The following is a 24,627-nucleotide window of genomic DNA, read 5'->3' as shown; positions in this document are numbered from 1 at the left end:
GTGCTCAGTTTGGATGTTTTTGCATGCCCTTCCGAAATCAAACTGTACTGTCTTTTCCTATGAACTTATCTCTGCTGGCTACAGTATATGTGATATTTGTTTGTGCTGGCAAAACATTTAAGTCTGCTATCAAACCGACAGACTCGTATTACATTGTGTTTTATCAGTTGTTTTAGGTTTATTTTAAGGAAATGCCCAACAGTGTCAACATACAGTAAGCCTTAAAAAGTGAAATAAATATTTTGTCATTTGAAACACAGTGGCTGTTCATTTTCAGTGACCTTACAATAATTAACCCCATATGCATGTGCTGTTTTTGGTTAGGTTCCAGTCACATTTATCTTTGTCATTCCCACTTTGAATGTCCATGGCAATGAGAGGATTTGGTGTGAACTGTGAAATCACATCAGACTGTGGCTCTCCAAACCCTCTGCCACAACAACCCTCTAATATCTCAACCATTCTCCTTTATTCATGCTAGCTTTTCATTTGATTAGCTCAGAAAGCCTTTGGCATAGCTTCAAATACCTTTCATGCACGGTTAATGCCCACGGCCACACTAATACTGTTTGTGTCCATAATAACACCTGACTACTCATTCACACACAGTGGATTCCTGTCCTACAGTACAGTCTGATAGTAGCTGTTGCTTTTGATTGTTCCTAATCAATAAGCACATGGTGGGTCAGTGATGTGGGAATGCTGTGACCTTCCTATCTCCATCGCGATCCTCACTTGGACATCTTGGGGAATGAAATGAAGCTACTATTGTCTCTCTGCTGCATAACATGGGCATGCTTCAATAACAATGGAGGTTCACCTGGGACTAATACACCGCGCAGAATGTTTCAGCTTGATTCATGATCCACTGTTCCCCCACAGAGACTTCTAACATTACAGCATTCTTTCCAACTGAATACTCCACTGTGGATACTTCTGAGTGTAAATTAGATATTTACTGGCCCTCATTGTCCCCCCACTCAGTTTGCCCAGGAGCTATTTTTCTTTCCCAAAACCTTTTTTTCCCCCTCTGTAAAGCTATGCTTTGCTGAAGCAGATGCTGCTAAGATGAAACACCCCCTAAAAAAATGTACACTCACCCAGGTTGTATATATGTAGTGTTGATGTGTGGCGTTATCCTGGCTGTAACTCTGTACCTGGGTCCCAGGATACACCAGTCCACTACAGCCCACTGCCCTCCCACACCACACTGCCTCTGTGTCCAGTTAGGATCCCTATGAGCATGGGCCAGAGGAATGTGGAGCGAGGGGATGATGGGAGGGAGGAGAGGGGAGGCTGGGGGCCAAGTAGCAGCTCTGATAGAAGAGTGGGCCCCAGACACCCAGTAGCCAGGAGCCTGGGGCTTTTTCAGTGGGGCAGAGCAGTGGAAGTATTGCATTGATCTGATCCAATGTGTGTGCATTAGGGAGGTAGGGAGGTATTGTGCAGTGTAGTAGGTAAAGGATAAGAGGGGAAGTGAAAATGTACACATGGCCCCTCCCTAGCGTCCAGCCATCAGGAGAGAGAGGTTTGACTGGAGCAGCTCTCTGACTCTGATCCAGACAGTGGGAGGAGGAACTCAATACCTCCATGTGATCTGTACAGTTCAGATCTGATTTCCACCCTGAGTTGAGCTCCTGAAAGAAAAATAGTCCTCACGTCGTGTTCTGCCCTGCCAGGCACCCCGACTCCAGTCTCATTCGACTGGAAATTATATATGTGGAGTCATTGGGCTAATTAAACACAAGCTACCCCTGTGATGCTCCCTTCTCTTACATTGACATGTTTAACTATTCAGACAACATTATGTTAATAATGTGTCTTGTCTGGAACCAGGGGTTTAGTGTATGTATGCTCTGTAGTGCATTTCTCGAAAACTCTAGAAGTTATAGGATGTGCTTCAGGGTTGGCTGGGACACATCTATACGGTAGAGGCTGCAGTATGTTTAAGTGGGCCAGACCCCAGTCCTTCTGGCAGCAGCCCTACTTCTCTCTGCACCACTCTCTCACTCACCCGTATGTAGGCTGAGCCTATCCCACATATCTGTGGTGGGGCTGGGCAGCGCTACCCCCCAACCTTTAAAATCACAGAAAACTCTGGCCCACCGGGTCAACAAAAACCAGGCCCCAGTGTCCCATCCCCGAAGAGAAACCAGGGCATTACAGGCTGGCTGGTTGCAGTGCTATTTCTGTTGTGCCCACACAGCCAGCGCCCTGGTTAGAGTGGGTAAAGTGGGCGAGGTGTGGGATGGTGGAATGCCCCCACCGCTCGAGGATTTGGGAAGTAGCCACCGCCACGTCACAGCAGTGCCTCCCAAAAGTGGAGGGTGCATGTGAGCATCGTCACAACCACAGGAATGTTCTCACCACCCCAAATGTCTCACTTTAGTTACTGCAGGCAGTGCTGCTTTTGACCCTCTGTCCTCTCTGTTTGTGGGGAAGAAGTAGACTAGTGGCCTCTCAATCCAGTTGGCTATGCCCTGTGGTTGGCTATGCCCTGTGGTTGGCTATGCCCTGTGGTTGGCTATGCCCTGTGGTTGGCTATGCCCTGTGGGTGGCTATGCCCTGTGGTTGGCTATGCCCTGTGGGTGGCTATGCCCTGTGGTTGGCTATGCCCTGTGGTTGGCTATGCCCTGTAGTTGGCTATGTCCTGTGGTTGGCTATGCCCTGTAGTTGGCTATGCCCTGTGGTTGGCTATGCCCTGTGGTTGGCTATGCCCTGTAGTTGGCTATGTCCTGTGGTTGGCTATGCCCTGTGGGTGGCTATGCCCTGTGGTTGGCTATGCCCTGTAGTTGGCTATGCCCTGTGGTTGGCTATGCCCTGTGGGTGGCTATGCCCTGTGGTTGGCTATGCCCTCCAACCTGTGATGGACATGACCAGCAGCATATAAACAGGATATAAACCTCTGTCTACATGATTCATATAGTAGGTTTGTATTCGCTCTGCTCAATAGCTCGAATTGATCAGTTGGTGTATGTTTTGACATAATATTATTAAACTGTATATTATTATAAACTGAATTATATTTAGTCCCAGATGTTAATATGAGCATAACACGACCGCCACATCTGATTTAAGAGCATTATGATCAGGCCCTTTGAGGAGGATTCTAGTGCTGCACCATTTTGTGTTCAGTCAAACAAAAAGTATTTTTCTCTGCAAAGACTGGTATTGATATTGAGGAATGTATTATTAAAGAAAGTCTCAGTCAAGACTGCACTGAATTTTCGGTTTTGCAGATGAGCTGAACCATATGGTTTACATTTAGTGTTTCTCAACATTGTATGAAATAATTGGGTACAATGTCATCTTACTGACATCATACTTTTAATGGGTTATTCATTCAGTAGAAATATAGCAGCTGTCTACTGCATAACAGTGGTTCCATTCTCACACTCTTTTAACTTCCCATGTCCACCCTGTGGTGAAAGCAAAGGCACTTGTCCATACCGATTTAATACATCTTTCATTAGCGGTTCATGGCTGGTTTAGGTGGTGGCGGTATTAACTGGCTCTGTATCACTCAGTTTCTCCCTCACTTTACAGGGCGAGCTGGAACGGCAGCTTCTGCAAGCCAACCCCATCCTTGAATCCTTTGGCAATGCCAAGACGGTGAAAAACGATAACTCGTCACGTTTCGTAAGTTCTAAAAGCTACACTTGGATACAAATAGTCTTGAATGTGACAGCTGTACTGTGTGTTATGTACACATTTGTAGACAGTCTATACACAGACCCTCTGTGTAAATAGGCATTGTAGGACCTGCTTCTCCAGAATACAGTGAAATAGTGTATGAAGGAGAACACTGTCTGCTAAAGAGCACGGCAATGTGCTTTCCATCTTCCATAATCCTGGGACGCATACACACACACACAGTGTATCCCCACTTCCGACCAGACCTGACATTATGCGTCACTGATGTCTGCAAAAGTGATACTGTTGACTCAGTGGGGACTGTGTTTTGGGCTCACAGAGGCCTACAATGTCACACAATGTTTAGAACTGCTGCCTTACACATTTTGTATCCCTCCCTACAGGGCAAGTTCATCAGAGTCAACTTTGACGTGACCGGCTACATTGTTGGGGCCAATATCGAGACCTGTATCCTCAGAGATGGGAGACTGGGAAGTGAAGGGGGAGGGGATGTAGGAGTCTGCAGATGTACATGCATAGTCGTGGTTTGGCTCAAGGGGTTCTGGGATTTGTGGCGCACTTCAATGCAGAGTGCTCACCAGATAGTGGATAGACTTAGGTTCTTAGAGATAGATATATTCATACACAGCCTTTCTTTATTCATGTTTAGGTTGACTTTGGAGAATACTGGTTTTCGTTTTCTAAGATTGAATTATATCTGGTCGTTATGCTTGTGACAAATGTCAAATTTGTGTCCCTCAAGAATAGCATGTTGTGCAAGATTTGGCGTTGCAGAAAGTATGATTTATAAAGCAGTGTGATTTGTGCTATACAGCCATTCCTCTTTCTGAGATGGTGGTAGTCAAGGTTTCTGGAAACACTGACTAAATAGCAACCCACTCAGTGGGCATTTCAGTCTCCTGTAAAACTAAGGTCCAGTGATGTGCACAGTTGAGCTCTTGCCTGAAGCCCAAAATGGTCGCTCTTTAGACAAAACACCCTGTACTCAGACACAAGTGATCAGAAACACATGACTTTACAATTTTAGTGCCAGCAAATTATGCCCAGTATCTCTAGATTGGGACCGCATTTAACGTATTAAAGTCTATTGAGATTGGCGTTAACAGAAATAAACACATTATTTTACAGTATATCATACAAGTATAGCAAGAAGCAGCAATTCATACCAATCCATTGTATGTTTGAGAAGATTCTGCTAGGCATGGCACAATAACCAGTAAGCCATTTACCAGCACAGGAATGATGGCATTGCTCCTTAGGACCTTGACTTCCCTGACTACCAGACCTCCTGGAGAAGTCCAGGGCCGTTCGCCAGGCCAAAGACGAGAGGACCTTCCATGTCTTCTACCAGCTTCTGGCAGGAGCCGGGGAGCACCTCAAAAGTCAGTATCTTATACCCCATTCCAATTATAATGGTTGTCAGTAGTGTCTTCTGCAAGAAGAATCACAACCATGTCTATTATTTTCAGTTTTTCAGTGTTCTGTGCCAGAAATGGCTCGTTCAATATTTTATATACCATTTCATTATTTCATCTCATGTTATAAGTCCTGGCTGTTCTGTTATAGTACTGGTTTTTGATTTGTCTCCCCCTACTCCTCTCCTCTCAGCTGACCTGCTCCTGGAGGGCTTCAACAACTACCGCTTCCTGTCCAACGGCAACATTACCATCCCTGGCCAGCAGGACAAGGACAACTTCCAGGAGACCATGGATGCCATGCACATCATGAGCTTCTCCCATGAGGAGATTGTATGTGAGTATACACACCCTAGACCATACATGTAGTATCAATGTCTTTCCTTGCCTCTTGTCTGATTCCCTCTCCCTTGTGGTTTCAGGCATGCTGAAGGTGGTGTCTGCAGTACTACAGTTTGGTAACGTTGTCTTCAAGAAGGAGAGGAACACAGACCAGGCCTCCATGCCTGAGAACACAGGTAATGCAGAGGCCATACATAATCCAACCAACACTCCAGGACTTTGAAATCATCCAGCTTAAGTTTGGCCATTTCTCACCACACAGCTGAAAATACATTGTCCCAGTTTACAGTGAGCTTACTCTCTGGGCTGCAAATCTTCAACATTGATCATCCTCCCACAATATGCTGCTCAGCCTCAAAAACAGTCCACTCACTTGGTCCACATAATTTACTGCAGAACAGCTTCATCCAAATTCTGCTGAAATCAGTATTGGGTCTTAGTGTGAGTCAGCTGGAATCACAACACTAGCAGAGTAGAGTCATCCTTCACCGTTGTGGCTGAGACAAGGATAGCAAAGCGTCAGCAGCTCCAGATGTCTGTCCTTAGTACAGTATGAAGTCTGGCAGCACAGAGACACTTCACTGAACAGAGGTCAGATTCCTAGGAACTCCTGCAGTGACCGTGTCTGGGCGGGAGCTCTTTGTCCAGATTTTGTTAATATAAAGACATGCAGGCACATTGTAGTGGTCCATATCAGGTATGTTATACCCCGGGGCTCATGCTGCGTGTCTGTATTTTACTTATTTTACTTCAGAAGGAGATGGCTAGTAGGAATAAATGTGTCATTTATCATTTCTTTCTGGCACGTTGCTCTGCATTAATGGTCAGTTTATAACGGTAAGCCATGCAGTTTGGTTGTCATTAGGGAAATGGATGTGTCTCTGCTGAGATTTATCCTTGGTGATTTTAACTGATGAATCATACATCAGACTGTGGCGATATCCTTGGGTAGCTGGGGTGAAATAAAGCGGTAGTGCTTTACTGAGGTCTTTCATTACATCTGTCTGACATTTCCCCAACTGTTTTGAATTGAGACTGGTTAGGCTGCAAACAAAGCTCTCTATTTGTACTGTATAGAAGGCTCTGACTGTGCCCATCTCCAGGTTGCAACACTGATGGGTCACTAGTAACCCAATGTCCTGTCTTCCCTCCCAGCGGCTCAGAAGCTGTGCCACCTGCTGGGGCTGAATGTGATGGAGTTTACTAGGGCCATTCTGTCCCCCCGCATCAAAGTGGGCCGAGACTACGTCCAGAAGGCCCAGACCAAAGAACAGGTAGGAGCTGTTCTCCAGTTCCCATCAGTTGTACACTCCTAACTGTTTCTGCATTCACTAACACCAATCTATGTAGGTCCATGAAGTTGGGTTAAGTAGATACAGACTGGTACCCAGCAAACTGTCGTCTATCTCTCTCTGGTTCTCTCCTCAGGCTGACTTTGCAGTGGAAGCCCTGGCCAAGGCCACATATGAGCGTCTGTTCCGCTGGCTCGTCCACCGCATCAACAAGGCCCTGGACAGGACCAAGAGACAGGGAGCCTCCTTCATCGGCATCCTGGACATCGCTGGCTTTGAGATATTTGAGGTAAACTTATTTTCAAGATCATTCATCTCTTGTTGCAGACATATAATCATGTCCAAGAGGGACTGTCTTGTCTTATTGATCTGTAATACTCATCTCTCACATCTCTTTATCTCCCCATATCCCTCCTCTAGCTGAACTCATTTGAGCAGATGTGCATCAACTACACCAACGAGAAGCTGCAGCAGCTGTTCAACCACACCATGTTCATCCTGGAGCAGGAGGAGTACCAGAGGGAGGGCATCGAGTGGAGCTTCATAGACTTCGGCCTGGACCTGCAGCCCTGCATCGACCTCATCGAGAGACCGGTCAGCTTTTCATCTTTACACATATAGGTGTATTTTACTCAAAATTATGTCTGAGGAACTTCATCAGATTATTCTCCTTTCTCTCTGTCTGCAGACCAACCCTCCAGGAGTTCTGGCCCTGTTGGATGAAGAGTGCTGGTTCCCCAAGGCCACTGATAAGACATTTGTAGACAAGGTGCTCCAGGAGCAGGGCACCCACCCCAAGTTCCAGAAACCCCGGCAGCTGAAGGACAAAGCCGACTTCTGCATCATTCACTACGCTGGCAGGGTACGTCCACGCAGAGCCTGGGTCTCAATACACTGAAATGACTTCCTCTCCTCTGCTCGTCCTCTCATATTGTATCATTGATTGGTGAAAACAAGGCAGCTCTGCCATATGAGCTCCCTTTTTCTGGTGGGAACCTCATTCGTTCGAAGAAACTGATTTGCCATTGACATTTTTGTGGCTTTGCCTGGTTAGGGGTTGCAGTGTTGGAAAGATGAAGCAGTGTTTTTGAAATTAGAATTATTGTTCAGCTCCATAATGTCTTGAGAAACATGTTTTCTTTCTGAATGACGTGTAACCAGTCAATGTTAAAGTGCTGCCTTTGAGGCAGCGGACAAGTCTCCACTAAAGCTCTAGTTAACAGGTAATTGCCTTAGCACAAAAGCCCAGTTGTGCTCCCAATCTCCACATCTGGTTCACATTGGTGTGAGACCGATTTTACACTGTTACGTATTCAAGGATTTTTCAACTTTCACCTCAGTGTGGTCTCCCATCTGGAGAAGGCCTGTGTACATTCCAGGCCAGACTCCACATGAAATAAAGTTCATATCATCTTCATCCATTTTCTTATTAAATTTGTCACACAAAGTTCAGATGTACATTTTGTCCACAGTACCAGTAGTCCTCATGCATGTTAAGACTTAATAAATAGGTTTTGTTTACAGCGCATAAACTCATTTTCTCTTGACCAGGTATCTATTTAATTTGATCAGACATGAAAGTCAGTGAGACAAGATAAAAGGAAGCTATTTAACACTATGTACCGGTACATATAGCCTGTTTAGCTTAAGTCTGTCTGTCTCTCTTAAGGTGGACTACAAGGCTGACGAGTGGCTGATGAAGAACATGGACCCTCTGAACGACAACGTGGCCACGCTGCTCAACCAGTCCACTGACAAGTTTGTGTCTGAACTGTGGAAGGACGGTGAGTCCCCCATACTCTCTTCCTGTTTGGACCATGTAGTTGTCACTTTGTTTGAGTCTTGGTTGTTCAGTGACAGTATTGAAGAATCCCCTTAAAACCTGGAACTTAGGATAGTTGCTATGGTGGGAGTATTTGTATGCGCTCTCATCCAATAGACTTCTTGTCTGTTTCATATTCAACTGCTTGCTTCTCTGTGATGAGCATTGCCAGCCAAAACATTGTGCGTTTGTGAGGTAACCTGAAATATCCGCTCGTAAATCTCCTCCCGCCATTTATTTTCCCATTTGGCACATCTACTTGTTTTAAAAAGCAATTGAGTTTCATTATGAGTCATTGGACATCTACAATGTATACAGAAACAACTAATAGAAAGGAAAGGACTGAATTGCTTTGTTTTTGTGCATGGAATATTCTACTAGACCAGTAACAGCAATATGTCTCTGTCCTTTACAATGTACACAACTAATCATTGTTTGTGTGAGTGTGTATGCAGTAACATAAGAATAAATCTGCGTCTGCATGGATGTTTATGTAAAGCTGAGTTGTCCCTCACATCCTCTCCTCTCTCTGTTTCTGAGCTATAGACATTCAGACCTTTCAGAGAGCCTCTTTCTATAACAAGGCCTCTGGTCTCCTTGAGCCTCCAGGTGAATGCACACGTTGCTGCTGCTTTGTAGGGTTCTTCCTGCTCGCTCACGGCTGCACTCTGCACCCTTAGATGCACCCACCGCCTCTAGGCTTTGCATGACCCGTAATGCACTGTTGCTAACCAAGACAGTACCTTTCAGCGATGCTGGTTTGTCTGGCGCCATTCTGTCTCAGTCAAATCTCAGCTCAGATTGTTTATTTGAGATACCTGCACAAGGAACCACCAGGATTGTTATAATTTGTTTGGAAGAGCCATCGTAAGTAGGGCCTTGAAGAATACTAGCATGGAGACATCTGCCGGTGTGGAGTAAATGTATGAGAAAAAGCCTGGACATTGCCAGGGCCATGGCTATTTAATGTATTCAACACTCACCTGTAAACTGACGTCAGTAAGGCTTGGAGTTGACTGGGGAGTGATGGATAGAGACCGACTTCCTCCACCACCTCTTTTTCAGGATATTTTAGCTACAGATCACACTGACTTTGCTGGAATTCATAATCCCTTTGGCATGGGCTAAGCCTGTTTTTTGAGGGTACATTTTTTAGCAACCTTAACCTGCATGCCAGATCACTGATCTGATTTCCATAATCTTTTATTTAAAAAGACAGATTGTGAAATGAAGCTTCGCTAAAATATCACCCTGTAGATATCAGTGAAGCTGATGTGGAATGACAATGATTGAAGAAGAAAAGATTCATCTGTCAGTGTCACTTAACCTTCGCACACACTCCTTAAACTTCTGCCACCCTTGGTTATTGAAGTAAATCAGAGCAGTCACTAAGAGAGTTAAGGGGAGAATATGATTCAAAGAGTTGTAATGATTCAGCACTGTTCCTGTTCCAATCAGTTGTCAGTCTTGACCATTGCCCTATGGTTAGAAGCCTGGTTCTGGTTCTCCAAACGGATCAGGGCCCTTTTCATCTGATGACTTTATCCTTTGCACCATCTATGAAGAATGTGTATGCATATGTCCAGATCCTTTCATAATAAGACTAATGAAGCTTACCATGCCAATGAAGCTTTCCATGCCAATGAAGCTTTTACCATGCCACGTTTAAGGAGAGCCGACTACACTGTGAAACCATGGTTTCCAAATAAGCCTCTAAAATCACATCAGAGGCATGATGTGTCCCTGCCAAGGGAAATACTGACTGACGCCAACAGAGGATTTCTGAAAGATATTTCAGTACAGTATATACAGTTGAAGTCGGAAGTTTACATGCGCTTAGGTTGGTGTCATTAAAACTAATTTTTCAACCACTCCACAAATTTCTTGTTAACAAACTATAGTTTTAGCAAGTCGGTTAGGACATCTACTTTGTGCATGACACAAGTAATTTTTCCAACAATTGTTTACAGACAGATTATTTCACTTATAATTCACTGTATCACAATTCCAGTGGTTCAGAAGTTTACATACACTAAGTTGACTGTGCCTTTAAACAGCTTGGAAAATTCCAGAAAATGATGTTATGGCTTTAGAAGCTTCTGATAGGCTAATTGACATCATTTGAGTCAATTGCAGGTGTACCTGTAGATGTATTTCAAGGCCTACCTTCAAACTCAGTGCCTCTTTGCTTGACATCATGGGAAAATCAAAAGAAATCAGCCAAGACCTCAGAAAACCAATTGTAGACCTCCACAAGTCTGGTTCATCCTTGGGAGCAATTTCCAAATGCCTGAAGGTACCACGTTCATCTGTACAAACAATAGTACGCAAGTATAAACACCATGGGACCACACAGCCATCATACCGCTCAGGAAGGAGACGCGTTCTGTCTCCTAGAGATGAACGTACTCTGGTGCGAAAAGTGCAAATCAATCCCAGAACAACAGCAAAGGACCTTGTAAAGATGCTGGAGGAAACCAGTACAAAAGTATCTATATCCACAGTAAAACTAGTCCTATATCGACATAGCCTGAAAGGTCGCTCAGCCACTGCTCCAAAACCACCATAAAAAAACAGACTACGGTTTGCAACTGCATATGGGGACAAAGATCGTACTTTTTGGAGAAATGTCCTCTGGTCTGATGAAACTAAAATAGAACTGTTTGGCCATAATGACCATCGTTATGTTTGGAGGAAAAAGGGGGATGCTTGCAAGCCAAAGAACACCATCCCAACCGTGAAGCACAGGGGTGTGGCAGCATCATGTTGTGGGGGTGCTTTGCTGCAGGAGGGACTGGTGCACTTCACAACATAGATGGCATCATGAGGCAGGAAAATGATGTGGATATATTGAAGCAACATCTCAAGACATCAGTCAGGACGTTAAAGCTTGGTCGCAAATGGGTCTTCCAAATGGACAATGACCCCAAGCATACTTCCAAAGTTGTGGCAAAATGGCTTAAGGACAGCAAAGTCAAGGTATTGGAGTGGCCATCACAAAGCCCTGACCTCAATCCCATTGGAACATTTGTGGGCAGAAATAGCCGTCTTTAGCCGTCTTCATCGACCTGGCCAATGCTTTCGACTCTGTCAATCACCATATTCTTATCGGTAGACTCAGTAGCCTCGGTTTTTCTAATGACTGCCTTGCCTGGTTCACCAACTACTTCGCAGACAGAGTTCAGTGTGTCAAATCAGAGGGCATGTTGTCCGGTCCTCTGGCAGTCTCTATGGGGGTACCACAGGGTTCAATTCTCGGGCCGACTCTTTTCTCTGTATATATCAATGATGTTGCTCTTGCTGCGGGCGATTCCCTGATCCACCTCTACGCAGACGACACCATTCTGTATACTTCTGGCCCTTCCTTGGACACTGTGCTATCTAACCTCCAAACGAGCTTCAATGCCATACAACACTCCTTCCGTGGCCTCCAACTGCTCTTAAACGCTAGTAAAACCAAATGCATGCTTTTCAACCGGTCGCTGCCTGCACCCGTACGCCCGACTAGCATCACCACCCTGGATGGTTCCGACCTAGAATATGTGGACATCTATAAGTACCTAGGTGTCTGGCTAGACTGCAAACTCTCCTTCCAGACTCATATCAAACCTCCAATCCAAAATCAAATCTAGAGTCGGCTTTCTATTTCGCAACAAAGCCTCCTTCACTCACGCCGCCAAACTTACCCTAGTAAAACTGACTATCCTACCGATCCTCGACTTCGGCGATGTCATCTACAAAATAGCTTCCAATACTCTACTCAGCAAACTGGATGCAGTTTATCACAGTGCCATCCGTTTTGTTACTAAAGCACCTTATACCACCCACCACTGCGACCTGTATGCTCTAGTCGGCTGGCCCTCGCTACATGTTCGTCGTCAGACCCACTGGCTCCAGGTCATCTACAAGGCTATGCTAGGTAAAGTGCCGCCTTATCTCAGTTCACTGGTCACGATGGCAACACCCACCCGTAGCACGCGCTCCAGCAGGTGTATCTCACTGATCATCCCTAAAGCCAAAACCTCATTTAGCCGCCTTTCCTTCCAGTTCTCTGCTGCCTGCGACTGGAACGAATTGCGTTGAGAAAAAAGTTGGAGACTTTTTTAATTTTTATTTATTTATTTATTTATTTATTTTATCCCATTTTCTCCCCAATTTTCGTGGTATCCAATCGCTAGTAATTACTATCTTGTCTCATCGCTACAACTCCCGTACGGGCTCGGGAGAGACGAAGGTCGAAAGCCATGCGTCCTCCGAAGCACAACCCAACCAAGCCGCACTGCTTCTTAACACAGCGCGCCTCCAACCCGGAAGCCAGCCGCACCAATGTGTCGGAGGAAACACCGCCACAGGAGTCGCTGGAGCGCGATGAGACAAGGATATCCCTACCGGACAAACCCTCCCTAACCCGGACGACGCTATGCCAATTGTGCGTCGCCCCACGGACCTCCCGGTCGCGGCCGGCTGCGACAGAGCCTGGGCGCGAACCCAGAGACTCTGGTGGCGCAGCTAGCACTGCGATGCAGTGCCCTAGACCACTGCGCCACCCGGGAGGCCCCGAAGTTGGAGACTTTTATCTCCCTCAACAACTTTAAACATCTGCTATCTGAGCAGCTAACCGATCGCTGCAGCTGTACATAGTCCATCGGTATATAGCCCACCCAATTTACCTACCTCATCCCCATACTGTTTTTATTTATTTACTTTTCTGCTCTTTTGCACACCAGTATCTCTACTTGCACATGATCATCTGATGATTTATCACCCCAGTGTTAATCTGCTAAATTGTAATTATTCGCTCCTATGGCCTATTTATTGCCTACCTCCTCATGCCTTTTGCACACATTGTATATAGATTCTCTTTTTTTTCTTTTCTTTCCTACTATGTTATTGACTTGTTTATTGTTTACTCCATGTGTAACTCTGTGTTGTTGTCTGTTCACACTGCTATGCTTTATCTTGGCCAGGTCGCAGTTGCAAATTAGAATTTGTTCTCAACTAGCCTACCTGGTTAAATAAAGGTGAAATAAATAAAATAAAAAGAACTGAAAAAGTGTGTGCGAACAAGGAGGCCTACAAACCTCCTCACCAAAGGTGCTTCAACAAAGTACTGAGTAAAGGGTCTGAATACTTATGTAAATGTGATATTTCAGTTTTTATTTTTTTTATGAATTAGCAAACATTTCTAAAAACCTGTTTTTGCTTTGTTATTGTGTGTAGATTGAGGAGGGGGGAAAAACGATGTAATACATTTTAGAATAAGGCTGTAAAGTCAAGGGGTCTGAATACTTTCCAATGGCACTATATTAGGAATACTCTGAGGAATGCCTTTTTAGCCTGGAGGTTGTTTTGTCTGTCCTAAATGGAGACAGCCAACTGGTCTCTAAAAGAAGGTGAGCTGCCACACACCACATTGAATAAGAATGTTCCCTTCCGTTCCCCTTGATCTCTGCAAAGAACATTGCCTCATATATTGATGCTATCTGAATATGCAAACAAGATGGTATTGTTGATCTTTTTTCTCTGTATTCCATGGCAAGAACAACCACTGAGCTAGCTAGTCTAATTACATTCAAATAAAACCAATTGATTGCAGTTTATGTAACGGTGGGGGTGGAAAGGTCAAATAAAATGGCTGTGCTGTTCTTGGAAAAACAGCTGTATTATGAACATGTTTTGAGTTAAGTTGGATTAGGTTTTGCAATAGCTTGGTTCAGTCTTGTTTCCTTTGTCTGCTTTTAATGAACATGTAGTCATGCTAGGGCCAACCGCCCATCCCACCCACTCTGGCTGTCAGTCATGTTGTTTACATGTTGTTGCGCTTAGAAGCCCTCATCTGTCCTGGTCATGCCTCTAGTCCTTTGCTGTTTGATTATACAGTATATATGTTTAGTTCACGCACCAGTCACCCCTCTACCAGCGTCTACCCATCTAACTCTGCCCTTCTCTCTTCTCCCTCTTTCTTCTGTCAGTGGACCGTATCGTGGGTCTGGACCAGGTAGCAGGGATGAACGAGACGGCCTTCGGCGCAGCCTATAAGACCAAGAAGGGCATGTTCCGTACGGTGGGCCAGCTCTACAAGGAGTCTCTCACCAAGCTCATGGCCACGCTGAGGAACACCAACCCCAACTTTGTCCGCTGCATCATCCCCAACCACGAGAAGAGAGTGAGCAATGAGCAGCACCCCCCCCCCCCCCCCACTGACCACCAGTCCCTCCCCTCTCTGCCCACTGCAGCCCAGACTACAGCCCCCACACCACCCACCAGAACCCCTGTAGCCCAGACTACAGCCCCCACACCACCCATCAGAACCACTGTAGCCCAGACTACAACCCCCACACCATCCACCAGATCCACTGTAGCCCAGACTACAGCCCCCCCCCACCGCCCACCAGAACCACTGTAGCCCAGACTACAGCCCCACCACCACCCACCAGAACCACTGTAGCCCAGACTACAGTCCCCACACCACCCACCAGAACCACTGTAGCCCAGACTACAACCCCCACACCACCCACCAGAACCACTGTAGCCCAGACTACAACACCTCCACCACCCACCAGAACCACTGTAGCCCAGACTACAGCCCCCACACCACCCACCAGAACCCCTGTAGCCCAGACTACAGTCCCCACACCACCCACCAGAACCACTGTAGCCCAGACTACAGCCCCCCCCACCGCCCACCAGAACCACTGTAGCCCAGACTACAGTCCCCACACCACCCACCAGAACCACTGTAGCCCAGACTACAGTCCCCACACCACCCACCAGAACCACTGTAGCCCAGACTACAGTCCCCACACCACCCACCAGAACCCCTGTAGCCCAGACTACAGTCCCCACACCACCCACCAGAACCACTGTAGCCCAGACTACAGCCCCCACACCACCCACCAGAACCCCTGGAGACACACTCTGCTACCAGGCCTCAGTGGGCCCTCTGCCTCCATAAACAACAGCTCAGATGGAAGGCTGGAAATGAAACAATAGCAGAGTGGAGAGTTATGGGCGATGTGGGCCTGTTAAGTGTTCCCTAATGTATTCCAGGGGATTTAGACGAGACACGCTTGTTTCTGCAGTGCAACCACAAATGACTGTCATAAATGGATGGTATGGATGGAGAAGAGGATATAAACACCGGTTGTTTTGGTGTGAATGTGTTCAAGTAGTTAGTCTAGTCCCTATGCAATCCTAATTGTAGAATGGCATTTTGCATAATATTACACAAATATATTTGAAGTAACATTGTTTCCCTATAAAACATTTTCTGGATGAAATTTTCAAAGCTAAATGAACAGTAACAGCATTTAGTTGCTATTAGTTTGGAAAAATCTTCTTTGCATGAAGTTTGGTACTGTACTGTACCTCTCCCAAACCTCTCATCTCAAAGCCCCTCCCTCCCTACAGGCTGGTAAGCTAGACCCCCACCTGGTTCTGGACCAGCTGAGGTGTAATGGTGTTCTGGAGGGGATCCGTATCTGCAGACAGGGCTTCCCCAACCGTATCATCTTCCAGGAGTTCAGACAGAGGTACTGTACTCACTGTACACGCACCTCATACGGACTATTTATGTATTTCAACCCAATTGATAAGTTCCTGTGTTTACTTTTGAGAGATAGATTATAGAGGACAAAGTGGCATTGGCTTCCCATTGCCCTGGGTGTTGTGCTTTGATTATCTCATGGAGCTGTTCTATTTCTGAACAGTGAGGCTTCTGTAAGATCTGAGGCCTCTCACGTCTCTCCTCACACCCTGGTCCTAGTCAACATGGAGGTGTGGTGTAATGACCCAGGGCCTTTACACATTCATGTCCACTCTGTTGCCAGGTATGAGATCCTCACCCCCAACGCCATCCCCAAGGGCTTCATGGATGGCAAGCAAGCCTGTGAGAGAATGGTGAGGATTTGTGTGTCACTATTTTACTGTGTTTAGCACATTGAATACTTGGGAGAGGCTCTTTGTCCTTTTACAAGCTAGAGCACGGTAAGCATGTTAAATGTATATCGACTTCATAAACATCCATGACATGATTTTTCCTTAGTATTTATAGGGCATCACTTAAATTACACTGTTTATTATGATTTGGCCTTCCTTCCCTGGATTTAAATCTATGACCCATTTTCACTCCAGATCCGAGCCTTGGAGTTGGATCCTAACCTGTTCAGGATTGGGCAGAGTAAGATCTTCTTCAGGGCTGGAGTGCTGGCTCACCTGGAGGAGGAGAGAGACATGAAGATCACTGACATCATCATCTACTTCCAGTCTGTCTGCCGGGGATACTTGGCCCGCAAGTGAGTTCTATATATGCAATGGCCTTACCTTTCCTCAATTCCTTCCTTTCGTGACCACTAGAACCCTTTTAGGACAGAAAGATGCCACAGATATGTTTCCTTTGACCTTCTTGGTCAGTATGTCTGACCATGTATCCCCTCTCTCTCCTGACAGGGCATTTGTTAAGAAGCAGCATCAACTGAATTGTCTGAAAGTGCTTCAGAGGAACTGTTCTGCCTACCTGAAGCTGAAGCATTGGCAGTGGTGGAGACTCTTTACCAAGGTGGGTATGTCTCCATTACAGTACACTATATCTACTGTATATGGCTAATCTGTCTTTGTAACACCAGAATTGTCAAGTCTCTCTATATAGCTATATGTTAAGGCTCCTAGTCATCTACTTTTGAACAGTGGCTGACCCCAGGTCTGTGTTCTGTCCCCCAGGTGAAGCCCCTGCTGCAGGTGACCAGGCAGGAGGAGGAGATGCAGGCCAAGGACGATGAGCTTGTCAAGGTGAAGGAGAAGCAGACCAAGGTGGAGGGAGAACTTGTGGAGATGGAGAGAAAGCACTCACAGGTCAGTGTCCAGTCCACACCAACTACAGTAGACTACACTCTTAGAAAAAAAGGTGCTATCTAGAACGTAAAATTGTTATTTGGCTGTTCCCATAGGAGAACCCTTTTGAGTTCCATGTAGAACCCTTTCCACAGAGGGTTCTACCTGGAACCCAAAATAGTTCTACCTGGAACCAAAAAGGGTTCTACCTGAAACCAAAAAGGGTTCTACCTGAAACCAAAAAGGGTTCTACCTGAAACCAAAAAGGGTTATCCTATGTGGACAGCCAAAGAACCCTTTTGGAACACGTTTTTCTAAGAGTGTAGACCCTAAGGATCATCCCTTTATGAACTTCAATTCCGCATTGTACCATTCATTCCATTATGCCCATGTTTGCATTGTGTAGCTGATCGAGGAGAAGAACATCCTAGCGGAGCAGCTGCAGGCCGAGACGGAGCTGTTTGCCGAGGCTGAGGAGATGAGAGCCCGTCTGGCCGCTAAGAAGCAGGAGCTGGAGGAGATCCTTCATGACCTGGAGGCCAGAGTGGAGGAGGAGGAGGAGAGAACCCAGGGCCTGCAAAGTGAGAAGAAGAAGATGCAGTCTCACATCCAGGTACTGATGAGACATGGAGACTGCAGAGTGGAAGCTTGAGAAGATTGAACATGGAAGTGGTTGCACATATTTTATGACAGAAAATGGACCCAAAACATTTCGACCATTTACCTTCTTAATAAATGCTTTTTTCTTCCAGGACCTGGAGGAGCAGTTGGATGAGGAGGAGGCTGCCAGGCAGAAGCTGCAGCTGGAGAAGGTGACAGCCGAGGCCAAGATGAAGAAATTTGAGGAGGACATCTTGCTCCTGGAGGACCAGAATTCCAAGTTCCTAAAGGTGAGTGGAGATGAAAGGCAGTCTAGGGTTGAGAAATATCGGACCTTACTAACATTATGCTGCTGGACTTTACTATCATTATAAACAACCTGACTCCTCTTTCCCTCTTCAGGAGAAGAAGCTCCTGGATGACCGTGTGAATGAGATGATGTCCCAGCTGACTGAGGAGGAGGAGAAGGCCAAGAACCTGGGAAAGACAAAGAACAAGCAGGAGGTTATGATGGTGGACCTGGAAGGTAGGTGTCCTCTTACCTACAAGGTCTCACTAGTTATAGGTAGTGAGTCCAGACACTTTAACACCATTCGTCTCCTTCCCTTCTCCCTTCAGAGCGTTTGAAGAAGGAGGAGAAGACTCGTCAGGAGCTGGAGAAGGCCAAGAGGAAGCTGGATGGAGAGACCACAGACCTGCAGGACCAGATAGCTGAGCTGCAGGCCCAGATAGAGGAGCTCAAGGTGCAACTGGCTAAGAAGGAGGAGGAGCTGCAGGCTATACAGGCCAGGTGAGAGAGAGAGAGACACAGACAGACAGACAGACAGACAGACAGACAGACAGACAGACAGACAGACAGACAGACAGAGACAGAGACAGAGACAGAGACAGAGACAGAGACAGAGACAGAGACAGAGACAGAGACAGACTGGATGGAAGCCACCTGGAGATATAGTTCAGATGTCTTTTGCCATTGGAAGGTGTTTGACTGCGAGGAAGTCTGATTCTCTGACTGCCTTAGACTGAAGTAATTATCACATAGCTGTTTAGCGCCGTCATCAAATTCCCTCCTATTTTAATTGTCTCAACACCTGTCTTTTATATGCCATATTTAACAATGGTAGGTCTACAGTTGGCCAGACTTGCACCGGTAATCTTGTAATCTGACTATTAAAACCCTATGAGCATTTACCATTTTTATGCCCTCTCGTAATGATACGGTGCTGACCAGACCACCCAGCAGCTATTTATTCAGCAGATCTCACTGGGTTGGAATGTGTAAATGTTGGCCCCACGTCTAGTCTGTGTTGATCACTGGCCATTAAAAACAATCCGCTCTTTCAGGACCAACTCACATACTCAATGGTAGTGACAAACAAGATATCTGTGTTTATTTCAGGATATATTGTCTGATACTGCCAACCAGTGGGAAATACATGCATAGCAACTTAGTTCAACTGTCCAAGCATAGGCCTATGACTATTTGGGGTCCTTTGTACTTGTACGACAATGTTTTATTTTGCATCCTAATAAATCATTTAAAATGTGTGTGTCAGGGGAGACGAGGAGGTGACCCAGAAGAACAACGCCCTGAAGCAGGTACGGGAGCTACAGGCCCAGTTGGCAGAGCTGCAGGAAGACCTGGAATCAGAGAAGGTCTCCAGGAACAAAGCTGAGAAGCTCAAGAGAGATCTGAGTGAGGAGCTGGAGGCCTTAAAGACTGAGCTGGAGGACACCCTGGACACCACCGCAGCCCAGCAGGAGCTCAGGACCAAGCGTGAGCAGGAGGTGACGGAGCTGAAGAAGGCCATCGACGATGAGACCAAGAACCACGAGGCTCAGATCCAGGAGATGAGACAGAGACACTCCACGGCCCTGGAGGAGCTGTCTGAGCAGCTAGAGCAGACCAAAAGGGTGGGTGGCTTCACAACAACCGCATGGTCATGTTTAGTCAGAGAAAATGTTTCACTTGGATGAGGTAGTGGAGGTAGTACTTCCTCTGTTTTAAATGTTTTGTGTTGTCTGAGCATGATTCCTATTGTAATATCTCTTGGTCTGTGTACAGTTCAAGGTCAACCTGGAGAAGAACAAGCAGAGCACTGAGAGTGCCAACAAGGAGCTGGTCAGTGAGGTAAAGGGGCTGCAGCAGGCCAAGACGGAGTCAGAACACAAGAAGAAGAAGCTGGAGGCCCAACTCCAGGAGTTCATGGCCCGGGTCACAGAGGGAGAGAAGGGCAAGGGAGAGCTGGCCGACCGCTCCCACAAACTACAGGTAAGAGAGGGCCATTTGCAGCACACACACACGTTATGCTCTGCAGGTGATGGTCTCTCAACTGTGCTGTTTGCTGTGTGTGCAGACGGAGCTGGATAGTGTGTCTGCTCTGCTGGAAGATGCAGAGAGGAAGGGAATCAAGCTGGTTAAAGACACCACTGTCCTGGAGGGTGCTTTGCAGGACACACAGGTGAGCTAGACTGGACAACCTCTCAACGGAGAGGAATACATCATGTTTATCTTAAAGGCCCAGTGCAGACAAAATCTTGTTTCCTGTCTTTTATATCATATTGTACAACAGCTGATGAAACTAACACTGAACAAATGTGATCAATGTTATTTCCTGATAGTTGCATAAATTGTATTTTCAACCAGCAAGTCCTTCTAATCAGCAGGTTTGCATGTGTGGGAGTTTCGGCTTTCCATGGTGACATCGCCATGCGGTAAACTGATTTAATAGACCAATAACAAAGAGAGATCCAAACCTATTTGCTAATAGCAGCTAGTTTTCAGTTTTCCCCTCCCCACTCCCAGACAGTCCTAGCGAAATTGTTGCTTGAAAAAAAGTTTTTTGCTAAAAGCTATTTTTGCCCATTTTAATGGAAATCGATTACAATAAAGTACTTAATTGTTACCTAGAAATGATTTAATATAAAAATGGCTGTATTGGGCCTTTTACATTAAGAGGAGGTGGCATTCTGTTTCCATGTCAATGTCTCATCTTTGGGATATGGGATGGTGTCTGTCTGTCTGTCTGTCTGTCTGTCTGTCTGTCTGTCTGTCTGTCTGTCTGTCTGTCTGTCTGTCTGTCTGTCTGTCTGTCTGTCTGTCTGTCTGTCTGTCTGTCTGTCTGTCTGTCTGTCTGTCTATCTGTCTCTGTTTGTCTGTCTCTGTCTGTCTGTCTCTGTCTGTCTCTGTCTGTCTGTCTGTCTGTCTGTCTGTCTGTCTGTCTGTCTGTCTGTCTGTCTGTCTGTCTGTCTGTCTCTGTCTGTCTGTCTGTCTGTCTGTCTGTCTGTCTGTCTGTCTGTCTGTCTGTCTGTCTGTCTGTCTGTCTGTCTGTCTGTCTGTCTGTGTAGGAGCTTCTCCAGGAAGAGACACGTCAGAAGCTGAACATGAGCAGTCGTATCCGCCAGCTGGAGGAGGAGAAGAGCACCCTGCAGGAGCAGCAGGAGGAGGACGAGGTGGCGCGCAGAAACCTGGAGAAACAGCTGTGCACACTGCAGGCCCAGGTCAGCACAGCGCCTTACAGCTTAATTGTATCTATTCAAATAATATTTCACATTAACTGCAACACAGATGATATCACCATAACAGGCTACCACCTACTGTAGCCATCCTTCAGTGAGCATCATATCATTATAAACGTTATGTATGTGTAGCTGTTTGAGACCAAGAAGAAGCTGGAGGATGACGTGGGGATGGTGGAGGGTCTGGAGGAGGTGAAGAGGAAGCTGCAGAAGGACATGGAGCTGGCCACCCTGAGGCTGGAGGAGAAGGGCATCGCCTTTGAGAAGATGGAGAAGACCAAGACCCGCCTGCAGCAGGAGCTGGACGACCTCATGGTGGATCTGGACCACCAGAGAACCATCGTCTCCAACCTGGAGAAGAAGCAGAAGAAGTTTGACCAGGTTTGACTGATCACTCTAAGCCATTCATAATGGTAGCTAAATTGGCTTGGTCTTAGAGCACAGTATGGAATGGCATTGTATAGATAGATGGTGGACATTTTCCCTCTGTAAGTCAGTGTTTGTCCTTTGTTGTAGCTGCTGGCTGAGGAGAAGAACATCTCTGGACGCTACGCTGAGGAGAGGGACAAGGCTGAGGCAGAGGCCAGGGAGAAGGAGACCAAGTCCCTGTCTCTTGCCCGGGCTCTGGATGAGGCTCTGGAGGCCAAGGAGGAGTTTGAGAGACTCAACAAGCAGCTGAGGAGTGAGATGGAGGACCTGATGAGCTCCAAGGACGACGTGGGCAAGAACGTGAGTGTTGCACTGAATACCGGTGTTTTGATCAGCTGAGGGCAGAATGGTTTGCATCTGTTGTTTTCAGATCGACTACTCTGCATCCTACAGAAATAAACTAGGTTAAACCTAAACTTTAAAAGCCAGTTCATTCCAAATAGCATAACCTCAAAGTATCTTCTCTACCACTGTCCAGGTCCATGAGTTGGAGAAGTCCAAGAGGACTCTGGATCAGCAGCTGGAGGAGATGAGGACTCAGCTGGAGGAGCTGGAGGACGAGCTGCAGGCCACGGAGGATGCCAAGCTGCGTCTGGAGGTCAACATGCAGGCCATGAAAGCCCAGTACGAGAGAGACCTGCAGGGGCGAGACGACCAGAACGACGAGAAGAAAAGGGCGCTTGTCAAACAGGTGCATAGAGGACACATCACTTCCATACAAACAAGAATTGTGTGAAAAAATTCCAGGAACAATAGGTTGTCATACTCTCAGAGAATGTACACCACCCCCTTCCCCCTTGACCTGGTCTGTCCTGGTCTCCTCAGGTGCGTGAGATGGAGGCAGAGCTGGAGGATGAGAGGAAGCAGAGAGCCCTGGCCATGGCTGCTAAGAAGAAGCTGGAGATGGACCTGATGGGCATGGTGGGACAGATAGAGGGCGCCAACAAGGCCCGTGACGAAGCCATCAAGCAGCTACGCAAATTGCAGGTAATAAACTCACACTGTCTGTAGAACAGACAAGACAAATAAAAAATGATAAAATTGATTATTTTGGTCAATAATGGGATTCGATCTATCTCCACTTTCTCCCTCAGTCCCAGATGAAAGACTACCAGAGGGAGTTGGAGGACGCCCGGGCCTCTCGGGACGAGATATTCTCCCAATCCAAGGAGAACGAGAAGAAGCTGAAGAGCCTGGAGGCCGAGGTTCTCCAGCTTCATGAGGTACAGTGGGCTGTAGTATTGCTCCTGTCATAACTATGTGTTTTGGTCTGCTGTTTCCTGTAGTCTAGACTGGCTCATCTTACTGTGAAAAATGGTGACCTGTGTGACCTCTGCCCTGTAGGACCTGGCGGCGTCAGAGAGGGCGCGGCGCCACGCAGAGCAGGAACGGGATGAGCTAGCGGATGAGATCTCCAACAGCACCTCGGGCAAGTCTGCCTTAATGGATGAGAAAAGGAGGCTGGAGGCTCGCATTGCTCAGCTGGAGGAGGAACTAGAGGAGGAACAGGGCAACATGGAGCTGCTCAATGACCGCTTCCGCAAGACCACCATGCAGGTATGAGCCAGGAGGAAACCTTTTCAGGATGGAGACTTGATCATTGTAATCATATTACCCTTGTTCCTCTGACTTTTAGGGAACAATCCATTATTCAGGCCCTACCATAAAAAGTACTCTTATCTCTCTCTCACTTTCCCCTCTCTCCTTCATTCCCTGTTTTCCTCTCTCCACCTCTCTCTTCCCCCTCTCCTCCCCCAGGTGGACACCCTGACCCTGGAGCTTGTGGCAGAGCGCAGCTTGGCCCAGAAGAGTGAGAATGCGCGCCAGCAGCTGGAGAGGCAGAACAAGGACTTGCGGGCCAAGCTGGGTGAGCTGGAGGGCTCCGTGAAGAGCCGGTTCAAGGCCTCCATCACCGCCCTGGAGGCCAAGATACTGCAGCTGGAGGAGCAGCTGGAGCAGGAGGCTAAGTGAGAAACACAGCAACTCTCTTATAACAACTCCAAACCTTATTAGACAGGGTGAAATAGGAGACCAAGACTCAGGAGGAGTTCATGAGGGCTTTAGAACTGGCTCAGCCCATTGGAAGAGAGCTTCTTGAATGTGATCTAAATGTTAATGTGATCAATGTAATGAGTCAAAAGCGATCTTAAGAGATGTACTTGAAGATCTATGACTGACAACCTTTGTTACAGTGCGGTTCCTGTGGTGTTTTAACCGTCCTATGACCTCATTCCTCTGTCCTCCTCTCAGGGAGCGAGCAGCGGCCAATAAGCTTGTGAGACGGACAGAGAAGAAGCTGAAGGAGGTGTGCATGCAGGTGGAGGACGAGCGCCGCCATTCCGACCAGTACAAGGAACAGGTGAGGAGCTTGTCATGGATGTTTGGACGTCCCAGATCTTAAAGCTACAATATATTTAATTCTCATTGAAATCAAGTCTAAGAAGCGATAGATTTACATTTACATTTACATTTAAGATCTGTTCTGTTCTATGTGCTCTATTTCTATGCTTCCCGTTCTTAAGTTTCGTTTTTGCGTCTTTTACTTTCAGTTTTGTACAACAGCTGAAAATATATAGTTTTTTGGTTATGGATTCTCTACACAATGACTGCTTGTTTTGACACAAACAGAAATTAGGCGAATTCTGCATAGTGCATTTTTAAGATGTACATAGCTAAAGAAGGAATTCTATCCAATTCAGTACAACTTGCAAAGGTGGGACAGGAT

The 24,627-nt window shown here is 46.5% G+C and overlaps 1 protein-coding gene across 2 annotated transcripts in view; it reads left to right on the top strand.

The window, feature by feature from the left end:
• LOC139576680 (myosin-10-like) overlaps positions 1-24,627 on the top strand; it is a 58,319-nt gene that overhangs the window by 32,808 nt on the left and 884 nt on the right. For both annotated transcript variants that reach the window (XM_071403025.1, XM_071403015.1), the window contains 32 exons: positions 3,547-3,639; positions 4,038-4,101; positions 4,938-5,036; positions 5,263-5,406; positions 5,492-5,587; positions 6,567-6,685; positions 6,840-6,992; positions 7,124-7,297; positions 7,392-7,565; positions 8,373-8,487; positions 14,498-14,691; positions 15,936-16,057; positions 16,355-16,424; positions 16,659-16,819; positions 16,974-17,082; positions 17,244-17,375; positions 17,761-17,967; positions 18,107-18,244; positions 18,357-18,480; positions 18,573-18,744; positions 19,511-19,868; positions 20,020-20,226; positions 20,312-20,416; positions 21,303-21,455; positions 21,606-21,854; positions 21,990-22,202; positions 22,381-22,593; positions 22,728-22,889; positions 22,997-23,125; positions 23,247-23,459; positions 23,661-23,869; positions 24,153-24,261. In XM_071403025.1, the coding sequence (XP_071259126.1) occupies positions 3,547-3,639; positions 4,038-4,101; positions 4,938-5,036; positions 5,263-5,406; positions 5,492-5,587; positions 6,567-6,685; positions 6,840-6,992; positions 7,124-7,297; positions 7,392-7,565; positions 8,373-8,487; positions 14,498-14,691; positions 15,936-16,057; positions 16,355-16,424; positions 16,659-16,819; positions 16,974-17,082; positions 17,244-17,375; positions 17,761-17,967; positions 18,107-18,244; positions 18,357-18,480; positions 18,573-18,744; positions 19,511-19,868; positions 20,020-20,226; positions 20,312-20,416; positions 21,303-21,455; positions 21,606-21,854; positions 21,990-22,202; positions 22,381-22,593; positions 22,728-22,889; positions 22,997-23,125; positions 23,247-23,459; positions 23,661-23,869; positions 24,153-24,261 (4,980 nt within the window). The remainder of the gene's footprint in view (positions 1-3,546; positions 3,640-4,037; positions 4,102-4,937; positions 5,037-5,262; positions 5,407-5,491; positions 5,588-6,566; positions 6,686-6,839; positions 6,993-7,123; positions 7,298-7,391; positions 7,566-8,372; positions 8,488-14,497; positions 14,692-15,935; positions 16,058-16,354; positions 16,425-16,658; positions 16,820-16,973; positions 17,083-17,243; positions 17,376-17,760; positions 17,968-18,106; positions 18,245-18,356; positions 18,481-18,572; positions 18,745-19,510; positions 19,869-20,019; positions 20,227-20,311; positions 20,417-21,302; positions 21,456-21,605; positions 21,855-21,989; positions 22,203-22,380; positions 22,594-22,727; positions 22,890-22,996; positions 23,126-23,246; positions 23,460-23,660; positions 23,870-24,152; positions 24,262-24,627) is intronic.

This window comes from Salvelinus alpinus, chromosome 1 (genome assembly GCF_045679555.1).
Source record: "Salvelinus alpinus chromosome 1, SLU_Salpinus.1, whole genome shotgun sequence".
In the NCBI taxonomy this organism is placed as follows: domain Eukaryota; kingdom Metazoa; phylum Chordata; class Actinopteri; order Salmoniformes; family Salmonidae; genus Salvelinus; species Salvelinus alpinus.
Note: the sequence above shows the minus strand (reverse complement) of the source record. Positions and strands in the feature narration are given on the sequence as shown.